The sequence below is a fragment of the Meleagris gallopavo genome, chromosome 4 (genome assembly GCF_000146605.3).
Source record: "Meleagris gallopavo isolate NT-WF06-2002-E0010 breed Aviagen turkey brand Nicholas breeding stock chromosome 4, Turkey_5.1, whole genome shotgun sequence".
Taxonomy (NCBI): domain Eukaryota; kingdom Metazoa; phylum Chordata; class Aves; order Galliformes; family Phasianidae; genus Meleagris; species Meleagris gallopavo.
Genome location: NC_015014.2, coordinates 42,478,423 through 42,490,558, shown reverse-complemented (window position 1 = coordinate 42,490,558; position 12,136 = coordinate 42,478,423). Strand labels below are relative to the sequence as shown.

At 38.9% G+C, this 12,136-nt stretch overlaps 1 protein-coding gene across 1 annotated transcript; it reads left to right on the top strand.

The window, feature by feature from the left end:
- Window positions 1-1,403: 1,403 nt before the first annotated feature.
- On the top strand, window positions 1,404-9,603 carry TMEM165 (transmembrane protein 165; the record flags this gene model as incomplete). Its single annotated transcript, XM_019614827.2, has 5 exons — window positions 1,404-1,668; window positions 3,812-3,987; window positions 4,702-4,884; window positions 7,714-7,819; window positions 8,645-9,603. Coding segments are annotated over 5 exons (807 nt in total), but the record flags the coding sequence as incomplete, so codon positions are not given.
- Between the last annotated feature and the right edge of the window lie 2,533 nt (window positions 9,604-12,136).

Genomic DNA, 12,136 nt, shown 5'->3' with positions numbered 1-12,136 from the left:
TTTTTAATGTCAATAGGCATTATATTGATAAAGCTGGAGCAGAGAGGAGATTTTTCTTAAGTAGTTTAATGTTTTCTGCTTCAGTTATACGTGCCAAACAAAAGCCAGCCTTTTGGCAAGCTGAAGATAGAAAAGCTGTGATTATCTGTTTTTTAATGCTAAAAAAAATAATTGAGGGATCTGTTAACCAAAAAAAAAAAGTTTTAGATTCATCATCTGAGAAGCAGTAGTTGACAAACTCTCTTATTGTAAGAAAAGAGCTTGTTTTAGCAGCTTGTGTGTTTGCTCTCAGTAAACTACATTGGGGAGGTGGTACCTGATGCTGTGCTGGACAGCGGAGCTTGGCCAAATGAGCTGATGTTTTTCAGTAGATAAAAATTTTTGTACCAAGACCCCATTGCTTACAAGCTGATGGGGGGAAAGTAGTCTCCTGCGTGTAAGCAGAAGAAAGTCTATCTTGTTGCAACTCAGGACTCTTCAGCTTGTATCAGTATTTAGGATTAGAAGTTTGAATACAAAGAAACTAAAATTTTATTCTTGGTTAGGGGGTTCCATTGCCAAGTGATCACATATAGAAAAAAAAGTTGTCAGCATACTGCTTGATGCAAGATAGGGAGCATGAAAATTTCAAACATCAAACTTCAGACTTCCCAGCACTATTGAGGGAATTCTGGCAAGTCTCCTGATGAAACAAGTTGCAATCTGTCTCTGTTCATGGAGGTGTTAACTTTCTTGGCCATCTCTGGTCAAGCACGTGAACAGCAGCTTTGTTGTTTTTGGGTCTGCTTTTAATTATAGGTGTCTTAATCTTCATGAAAGTAAACACTGATTGTTGAGGGAAATCTGGAATGTGCTGAGCTGGTTTGAGCACTGAGGAGCCTTAGAGCTGGTGTTCAACAGTGCGTACAAAAAAAAGAGTTCATGAAAAGTTGCATAAAACTTTAATGGGGCTGAGATGCAAAGATTCTGCGAGGAGATCCTGACAGATTTTTAAAGGATTCCCTTTTCTCCTGAGCTCTCATAATCACTCAATTTCTGCTTGAAGATTTGAAGAGTTTAGTTCTTAATATTTCCATCATAAAATTGCTTGCTTGCTTGAGTGTCGTAATGTAAGCAGACAACAGCTGTAGCAACAGCAATATAAAGTTGCTTCTCCCCTGTCTGACTGGTAGTGGCTCTCATGTTCCAGTAGTAGCATGCATGGTGAAGTACTGCTTTAATAATCAGAGCAGGTGCTTCTTGTGAAGTGACCACCTATTAATTTGAGGTAGGTGGCAGCCAGTTAATAATAGCTAATACCACATGGAGGGTGAATAGTTAAAATGCCACGCTAGGCAATGTGATGTGACAGGAGAAACAGAGAGCTCGGTACTTCCAGGAATTACATGTTCAAGCTTAATTAATTGGTGTTTGTTTTGTTTTGTCTCCTCCCCTGCTTACAGAAGGGACCCTCGCCAGTTGCTCCAGTTCATCTTGTCAATGAAGAGTCAACTGACAAGACTAATTTGGGCTTTATTCATGCGTTTGTGGCTGCTATATCAGTCATCATTGTATCAGAGCTTGGAGATAAAACCTTCTTCATTGCAGCCATCATGGCAATGCGATACAACCGTTTGACTGTACTGGCTGGTGCTATGCTTGCCTTAGGACTGATGACATGCTTATCAGGTTAGCCCTCATGTTGTTTTGTTTTGTATGTTTAAATGTGCTGAATAAGTCTGTATTTATTAGTAAACCCTAACTGAAATTAAATGGAAGGTAGTGTGAAGACAGCAGGTGTGTGCAGTCTTCAGTTTTGTGTAGATTTTGAAGGTTTTTTCTGGGGGCTGTGGCATTAGACTCTAAACTCCAATTAGGTGTTCACACTCCCTAGACATCTGTATGCTTTTAAGGAAAAGGAATTGAATTCGGAGAGCCCAAGCAATCCCTTAGCTTTTAGATTTCTTCATTCCTTTTTATTTTTAGCTCCTGTTAAATTAGTGTACCTAAAGAATGTAGGGCTGAGGTCTTTACCTTCCCGAAGTGAAAGATGCTTAATAGGATGTCACGTTCCTCTTGACTGACTTGTGTCTTTGTGTATGTATCTGGCTGTAAAAGTGGAAGATTACATTCAGTCATCAACCTTTGTGGTGCACAGTACAGAGCAAAGAGCTGGAAGGGGAGCAAGGTGTCAGATGACGTGGGGAGCTGTAGCTTTGGCTGCTTACACAGCTGTAACCATAGAATGAAGCAGCCTTTTAGGTACATCGGATGCAGACTGAATTTGGTTGTATGTGTGCTCATTTCTTAACATGCCCTCTACAGAAATACTTGAAATAACGTTCAGTGTTTTATATGTGCTGGAAACAGCCTCTTAACTGGTATCGGGTCTCAGTGTTGGTCTGAGCGTCTTCAGATGCATAGCTTTTGTGAATGCATTGTTACAATTATTGTTGCAGTCTTACAGCAGTTTCCATTTGTGCTGTTCATTCTGATAGCATTGTAAAAGTTTTCTTCCATTACTTGCTTAATAATGTTAGTCTGTGAGACTTGTTCCACTTTTGCACTGTGTGCTTCCTTTATTTAGTATCATAGTTGAAGGTGCACCCTGTGGCCTCTTTTTTACATCTGTCTGCCCATTACAGCTCTCCCTTTTTCTATGTAAAGTCAATGTATTCCCTAGAAAAGGAGCAGGGATTTTCCCTTTCTTTGCCCTTGTTTCCTAGAAACTGTGGCTAGAAATTCCTGGAGTTTTTGTTTTTGTTGTTTTCCAACCGTGATTTCATGAATTCCTGCTCATTTAAATTATCTATATCCAAATAATCAGTATGTGGTGTTGGTTTTTTGGTGTTGTTTATTTTCAAGCTGTGCCCAGAAACATTTTTGCCCTTGCGATATAACAAGCTGCATTGTCATTCTGATTATTTCACTGTTTTTGTACTTTGTATGTGGCAAGTAATGCTGTATGCATTTTGTATAATGCAGTATTTTCAATCTTTCAAACAAATTTTATATTCTTCTGTTTTATTTGGCTATGCAATAATACTGTTATTCTGCATGTGTACTGCAGCCTAATTTTATTTTGATCTGATAATCTTACTTTGGTAGTGACGGTGTGGATGCAAGTAAGGAAGGATGTATGCATATGTTAGCATGTTTCCACGTGGCTCATTGCACATGCAGTATGACACTGTGGTCCAAACAGCTGAGAACATTAGGTGTGAGGTTTTAATTTCCTTGTATCTACACAGGCCTTTTATGCCCATAACTGTGATCTTTGTGGAGTAGTCAATCTTGGGTACATATTTCTTCTATTTGAGAGGTAGTTTTGGCTGAGTTTGATCACCTTCAATACCCATAAAAGTAGATGCGCTGTGGAAGTAGTTTTTTGTTCTCTGAGTGGGATTAAAGAAGGATTGAAGTTGGTGGAGTGTAGAAGAGAGAGAGAGAGGAATAGTGGCTTTCAGGTATTTGCACTCAGCCAAAGAAGGGCATGAATTCAGGCAATTGGGTGTGGGTGTGCTTAGAAAATTTATCTTGTAGAAAATCTCATTTTGCCTTTATCTGATGAAGAAGACAGATCTGAAATAAATGTAAAAAATGGTTGGAAGAAGATGTCATCCAACATACAGCCATGTAAATAAATAGAGTGAATTGATGTTATACGTCATAACCAATCTAACGTGATTATAGATGAAATCTCTCGGTGTGCTTGGGGAAGAGCAGGATTTGTGTTTACCTTGAGTAGAAAAATAAATTTGCTTGGACTGGTATGGGAAAAATAATTATATTCATTCTTATTTTTGAAATTATGCATTTGTTTTCTTTTCAGTTTTGTTTGGTTATGCCACAACAGTTATTCCTCGTGTGTATACATACTATGTGTCGACTGCACTGTTTGCCATTTTTGGCATTAGAATGCTTCGAGAAGGCTTGAAAATGAGTCCAGATGAGGGCCAGGAAGAGCTGGAGGAAGTTCAGGCAGAAATTAAGAAAAAAGATGAGGAAGTAAGTCATAAACTCTCTCTGTGAATTACGACTAATGAAACAGTTATGGCTTTGAAGTTGCAGAACAGTGCTATATTTCATGTTTGGGATGTTCAGCTGTGGCTGCAATTAATAAGTCTAACACAACAAACGTGGTCAGCTGGATAGAAGTGGCCATATGGATGCTATTTCAACAGATGATTCCAGACCTGTGGCATATCTTACTTCTCTGAAGAAAAGGGGTTTTCCCTGTAGAATTTCTTTCTTTCTTTCTTTCTTTTTTTTTTTTAATGGTGTGTACTAACAGACTTTATAAATGTTCAGGTACATTTCTAAGGAATAGTAATCTTGTTTCTTTGGGTCAATTTTATCCACTCTTGATTTGAAAGCCACCACTTTTGAAGAGAGACTTCTGCTTTAGAATAGGTGGGAAGCAATCTGTCATTTAAAACTAGATATTGTTCCTGTTGTAACTGTGATGTGATTGCAAGATTTGAGAGTACCAGCAATTGGAAATCAGAGGTGATATGTATATATTACATTAAACACTATATATATGTAGTAAGCTTTAAAAAAATACCATCTAATATAAATAACGTGTTAGTATGCACAGCCAGTGGCTAATAGCATTTCAGATATTAAATTAACAGCTTTACAGTTTAAGTATTTCATTTGGATTGTTTAGATGACATTTCTAATCTTATATATTTTTTTAATTCCCTTTGTCTTCTACAGCTTCAGAGAACTAAATTGTTAAATGGGCCCGGGGATGTGGAAACGGGATCAACTGCCACTATACCTCAGAAGAAATGGCTCCATTTTATTTCTCCCATCTTTGTACAAGCATTTACTTTAACATTTTTAGCAGAGTGGGGTGATCGTTCCCAGTTAACAACCATCGTCTTGGCAGCCAGAGAGGTGAGTGCTGCAGAATGCTCCTTCTTTTACTCTCCTTGGATTGTCTGCAGGTGGGTAAAAGAGACAAAATACGTCACGTTCACACCTGCTGCTTTATAGTGCCTTACTTAATGTCACAGCTGTGCAGAGATGTGAAAATGCACGGAGGCTCTTCGTGTTGTTTTAACTATGGTCACATGATTAGAACTGCATGGGCATTTCTGAAAAGAGTTGTTTGACATCATGTAGCTGAATACAATTATTTGATAAGGTGTAAAGATAGGGATGTTACAGAACTACTTTTTCTCAGGATCCTGTGAGATGATACAGCTTTAACACAGCAGCTTTAAAAGGAGACCTTAATTCTAGCAAATTTGAAACTGTTGATAAGATACTGCTTTCTAAAAAATCTAAAAGAATTTGTTAAAGTTTGTGGAACTAAAATTCTGAACTGCTGTGCAGTAAGCAGTACCATAAATGAAATGATACTCAGCACGATGATCAGAGTTCATATAACTGTTACACATTTACAGAAACATCAGGCTTATTAAAAGGCTGACTATAAGCCTTCACTAGTTGCCCTGTGTTTTTTCCATGCATTGAGATCATTTACATCTTTTTCCTAGGACTCGTGCTTCCATCAGTGCACTCTCAGACCTTCCCCAGGGATAAATCAAGGCTGCATAATGAAGGAGGCTATAATCTGTAGGAACCTTTTGTCTATTACAGAGTAGGGAAGGCACTGAGAGCTTGAGAGGCAGGGAGCAAGTGAGAGAGGAGGATCTCATTGTTCAGTTAGCTACATGCCATCTTGGCAAACTGGAAATTATTACTACTGCCCCCACCAAAGAGTTTGTATGGTGCTGGGTAAGTTGCTTATGCCCATCCTATCACAGGTTGACTTCTCTTTTGCATTTTTCTGAGTGTCCCATTAAGAAATGTCCATCAGTCTCTGTGGTGCAGTCCATGAAGTACTGAGGATTGTGAAAGAAGACTGTGGATGTTAAGCTTTTAACATATGAAACATTTGTATAAGTGCTACAAAAGTACTACGGAAAATGAATTTGAAGTGTCTTGATCTTTTCTCATTCTATCTGTGGGGTTATTTTATACTACTTACATAAAGTATTCAGATACCTTACTAAATAAGTATTTCACAAAGAGTAATTTACATAGCGAGAATATTAGAGAAAATTTTACAGGGATTGAAATTTTACAGGGAGAGAAATTTTACAGGGATTGTCAGTAGAGTGGTAAGTCAAGTGTGAACTTCAGTGAAAAGAAAATACTCTGACTGCTCATTAAGTGAATAGTATCCATCCTGTCACAGTGAATGAAACATGGTTTCTTTGGAGGAAAAAAAAGTATAATGTAAACTGTCTCAGAGCATACACCAGGAGTAAGATTTAAGTCTGTCTTAATGAACCTAATCCTGACAACAATCCTTAAGAACTTGAATTAACACCATAGTAGTTTTCTGTGTGTAAGAAACACTCATCTGCCTAAATATTTGGAAAGGGAACTGAAATTCTATCACATCATGTTAGACGGATTTTCTTGGCTGTCTCTGAGCACTTCTACTGAAGACACTGAACTCATGGAAGAAGTTGTAAATTATTCTCTCCAAGGGACAGCAGTTGCCAATGGAGCAGAGGGCAGGACCCACCCTTTGCCAGTAGGCTGCTGTCAGCATGGAAATGAGGAGTTCCAGGAATACTGGATTCTGTTCCCAATTGTGGAAGCAAATGTGTTCTGCTGGCACAGCTCTGCCTCCCTCCTGGCCTTCTTAGTAGTTTTCTATCTGTTCTTTGTCCACTGCTCTTAGCTTCTCTCAGTAGCTTGTGCTTCTGGTTGTCTTGATCAGTCAGTTTTGTGTTTTCCTTATATCAGATAATTTCCTGGACAGTTGCTGTTTGCATGTTAGCGATTTCATGCATTCCTCATGAAGCAAGGCAATAGCTTCTTCTCTGAGCTGGAAGTCTTGCTTTGTTTCCCGAAGGAGAGGTTTGCAGGACTTAACTCCACCTTCCCTAGTTCATCTTAATGCAGTAGAAAATCAGGCTCTTACTTTGCCTTCTTCATCTGTCATTAAAAGGTTGTTTTTTTTTCTGTTTCTAATGCTGAACTGTTCTGTTTTATGAGGTGCTTAATACATATGCTGTAATTTGTGAGCAGATCTTGGGAACTTCTTTTTGTTGTGGATTTGTTACTGTAGTGAGGTGATGCTCATTACACAGTGTTGTGTGAAAGCTGTTGTTGACAATACATTTTGAAAGCAGTTTATTATCCTCTGGACTTAAATTCTATAATAGTCCCCTCTTTGGTTAATTTTTCTATTGGGGCACCAGAGTATAAAGCACAAACTTGTTGACAAACTTGAGCTGGATAAAAAAGTTGGAATGTTTTAGCTATTGAACGCTTTCACTTGCGGTTCTTAGGTTCACTTATGAGTTTTTTCTTCCTTTATAATTAAGTTGATGTTCTTTCTGCTGGTGTGTATCAACAGCAGGCATCTTCCCATTAAATGTTACTTAATTGTTTAAGTGCAGCAGAGTGATCTCTGCATCTACATTTAACCACCTGAAAATGCTTTTTGGTTGAAACATCCCCAATACCCCTATATTAGTCAGGTTTACATTAAGGCTGTTTTACTAGCTGAAGGCTCTGTTACTGTTCTTTAAGACAGTGATAGGTACTGGAGCAGAGTAAAGGCTAGATAGTGTTCCACGTGCTTGATTCTGTGTAACCAAGGAGCCAAGCTATGATTCTTTCATGGTAGGAAGTTGTTGCAGAACTAGCTGGCTTTCCATTGTGCTGATGTTTCCTTTCCCTTCTGTGTTTTCTCCTCAGGATCCTTATGGTGTGGCAGTAGGAGGAACGGTGGGACATTGTCTATGCACTGGTTTAGCAGTTATTGGAGGGAGAATGATAGCACAAAAAATTTCTGTTAGGACTGGTAAGTGAAAACTCATTCCAGCTGAAAAATGTATTAATGCTGGTAATGTCTGTGATGTCAATGGTTGCATGTTTAGGAAGAATGTTTCTTGAGACTTCTTTAAGATCAGTTCAGTGTTTGGGTCTGTGTGTTTTCTGCAGTTTCAGAAAAGGAGGTGAAGAGGTAAATTTCAATGGAAAAGGTGAAACATGTATTCTATCTTGTTTGTTAAGGCCATAGATGATGAGTTGCTAATCTAGCAATAATTTAACGTGCTATCAATAAGCCCAGCATGGATCTCTGGCAATAGGAATAACCTTAGGTTAGGTCAAAGATCCACCTAACCTGTTAGCTCGTTTAGAGAAGAATGGGCCAAATTTAGAGATACTGCCCCAACTTCTAGCAGCTTCTGGCCATTGCAAGCAGTTAATGGATAATACTCATTCAGTATAGTTACCTGAACTGTGCTAGAATTGCTAATCTGCAGTGTCACTCCTAACTGATGACTTGCTCCATCTTGATAATATTGTATCTTATTTTTTTTCCACGTAGCCAAATACACAACAGCAGGCATCAACCTCAGCTTCACGCTAGCTGAAGGTCCTTCCTAAGGTCCAGAATATGTCTTTGTAGATAAGATTAAACAATGGGGTGGTGTATGGGCATCCTGACACTCAGCTAGAAATAGCGTCTACTGCTTCACTGTTTGCAGCATTAAGTTTTAAAAAGATTTTTCAGTAATCAGACTTCTTAACAAACAAATAAGTAAATGTCTTCCGTGACGCATTATAATTTATTTAACTTTCTCAATGTCTAATTCATTTTTTGTTTGTTTTTCCTTTCCAGTGACAATCATAGGAGGCATTGTCTTCTTAGCTTTTGCATTTTCTGCACTATTTATAAGTCCAGACTCTGGTTTTTAAATATTTTTCATCACTGCAAAAGGACAAGGATTGGAAGCATCTAGCAGCTATCCTTGTGTGGTTTTGTATATAAATGTACAGAATTATTATTAAACAAGCACCGAAGATGAGACACTGAACTTTTTATAGCAAATGATTGGTGGGATTGACACGTTTATGGACAGCCTCTGTGGTGGTGATTTGTTTGCTGTCTGGTTTGTATGTTCTGTGGCACCTGCTACTGTGGTAGGATTTGCGTGGTTTTCTTGTTTGCTGAACCTGGCTCAGCTGAGTTTTGAGATCTACGTCCATAAATGTTGGAGCTTGCTTTTTTTTTCTCCACTGTTACACATGGTCCCGTTGCTTCAAGAGCTAATTCTTACGCCTTCTCTGAAGCAGACCAGAGTGTTTTGTTTCATAATGTTGAACAAAATATTAAAGAGATAACAGTTGACTCCCACTTTCAAAGACTTTGGTTCCAGGACGTGCCTGAGGCTGGGTAATGTAAGCAACAAAAAGCTGGGGAACCGTTCCTATACCATTTAGTTGCTGAGCCACCAACAGAAAATATTATAAATTTCATTTAGAGGGCAAACTTCTTAATCAGGGATTTTTATCAGGAAATTTTGTGCTGATTAACAGCCTACCGTGTTCAATGTGCAATCTGGAGCTAGTAGCATTTGACTTTTTTTCCTTTTTTTTTTTTCTTTTTTTCTTTTTTGACTTTCTAAACTTTATAAAGTACGTGGAAAGTAATTAAGTGGTCCAACTTAGTGGTGTTTCATTCCCAGGACTGAACAATAATGGAATCTTTAGATTTAGATATGTTCATATTTTTCTTTTTAGGAATAGAGATGTAATCTGGAAGAGTATTAATAAAACATAGTGTCTCAATTTGAGTCATTTTCAGTATTGTTTTTTGGCACTTCCATAATTCCTGCCACAGAGGTTAAAGTGATGATTTATTTAAACTTACTAAATTTATTTTGGATACTGTTATAAATACCAGCTATAAAAACTTTGAAAATGTTGGCAGCTTAAGATATGGGATACTGAAACACATGGTTCTCTCTGCTGTTTGGTAACTAGTAGATTCTGAGCTAATAGCTTAAATAAGATGTTAAGAGCTATTCAGTAGCAGTTCTGTAAAGCAGAAGATAGAGTTTCTAATAGCATCTATCTATCTACTACTTTAGCCTGAAGCTAAAGTAAGATCAAGTGCTACAAATTAGATTGTCCAAATTGTTGTTTGAGAACAGAGGGTAGGAGGCCTCCTCTTGGATTTTGCTACCAATAGAAACCCCTTAATGCTGAGGTTCTCAAACCCCAAAGATTGCAGCCGCTTGATTCCTTTTATGCAGAGTGGTGTGAAAACAGATTACAGCTCCAGGCCTAGATGTTCGTGTCCTGACCTGAAGGAAGGGTGCTGACGGCAGTACTGTTGTTAATTGCTGGGTAACGCACTGATTTGTTTAGTTTTGAAGCAAGCATTGTAACCAATTGCTGCAGCCTCTTCTTTCCACACCCTGTAAATGCCCTCTCTGTAATGTGTTCAACCTTTTACCCTCAGGGGATGCATTACCTGGATCACATTAAAAAGAAAGAACAGGGAATCCAAAGCAGGGAAGAGCCTAAACTGCTCACTGGGAAACTGCTTTTTGTGTGGTGCTACCGCACAGTGTGTTCTTACACATGTGCTAAGTAGTGCTGGGTAATCACAGTGCTGCAGGCTGCCTGTTGAAAATTCTTGATCAAAAGCCAAACCAGTTGGCTGTGTCCTAAGGTAGAAACTTTCTGAACTTCCTATGCACTGCTTGAAACTGTTCTGGTATTAAAACAATTGTGATCAACAGAAAAAATGAAGATATTTTATATATATATATAAATCCATGCAACTTTCACATTTACATTCCGGTGTTACAAACTCATATGTGATGCAAACTACTGCTTTTGACCACTGCCTGGTCAAAAATAGGCAATACATAGGCAGATATTCATTGAGTTAGAATAATGCTCCTACTGTTTTTGGTTGTTTAGAGCCAATGTTAACTTATGCTTGGAAATGTATTATAAAATGAGACAGGTTCTCAGATTTTAGCAAGAGTTTTAAAAGGCACTATAGCAGATACTACTAACTGTAGAGATTTAATGTTGTGAGTTGCCTGTTGGAATTTTTCACCGTTCCAAGACTGGTGTAATCCAGTCATTGTATAACTGAAGCCTGCTGAAGGTAATTGGAGACTCCCAGTGTATTTTTGGCAGCACTGTATGAAACAGTGTCCTCCCATACAGCCGTAGTGCCCAGCCTCTAGCTGTCTGCTTTGTTGTCTCAGACAACTGCAAATTGGCTGGTTCAGTGGCTGGGATTTTAGCAGCTTTCCATACTGCATTCTGATGCTACTGATGCGTTGCCTTCAGAGAGGTGTGGCGCTGTTAAATCTTGAAATCCCTGTAGACTTGAGATGCAGGTTACTGCCGTAAGATGTGTATATAGATGGACAGATATCACACCTAAGGTGGCCTACCCTTATGGGCAGTCTGCATCCTAAGTTAATGCTTGCAGTTCTGGGAGAGTGAGCAGTAATTTCTTCTGCTCCCCCATGGCTATTTCCCCATCCTCCTCTCTACCCTCAAATTTGGAAGAAGTTACTGATCTCTAATTAAAAAAAAAATCCGTCACTGCCTCTCTACTTCTCCCTAAGCCAAGAGATGAAGTGAGAACTTGTGGTGTGTGCTGTCTGAATGAGTGGTTCATTCATTGCACATTTATCCAATTTCCTCCATCACTCAGTGAGTTGTAATGTGTTTAGCAGTGGAGTTGAGCGTAGGAGAATGGAAAATGATGTCTTTTCAGCAGCTAACTCGCTGTTGCTCTTTGGCGATGCAGATGTAGGAAGCTGTTCACCACCTTGCAGGAGTGTTCAGGCTGCAAGTTACAGCACTGAGAAGAGCAGAGGGCTGGGTAACCAGATGGGACTGACCTGAGATTTAATGTTGAAAGAGATGCACAAGCTGTGAAACTGTAGCTAAGCACTTGAGAAGTGTTGGGGAAAAAGTAGGGTAATGAATCACCTGACAGTACTATGACAGCATCCAAGTTGGCTTTCTCTCAGTTGCATGGAAGCAGTCAGTAACTAATGGTCAGTTCTAAAGTGGTCCAGAATGATTTGCTTTTGCCTTGTGAACAAGAATAATGATTAGCAGGGAATAAAAGCATGAAGAATAGCCATGAGAGCCAGGTATGGGTGTGATTTAATGTTTTTGACCATGTCAGCTTGCTCACAAGGATGAAATGCAATGCTTGCCTAGTTCAGTCCTGCAGCAACTCTCAGGTGGGGAGAAGGAGCCATTTTCAGGAACGGGAATTTCAAAATCTCATAAACATTGGCTGTAAGATGGCAGAGCAGGCTTGATGCTGTGCTGCTGGGACATGCCC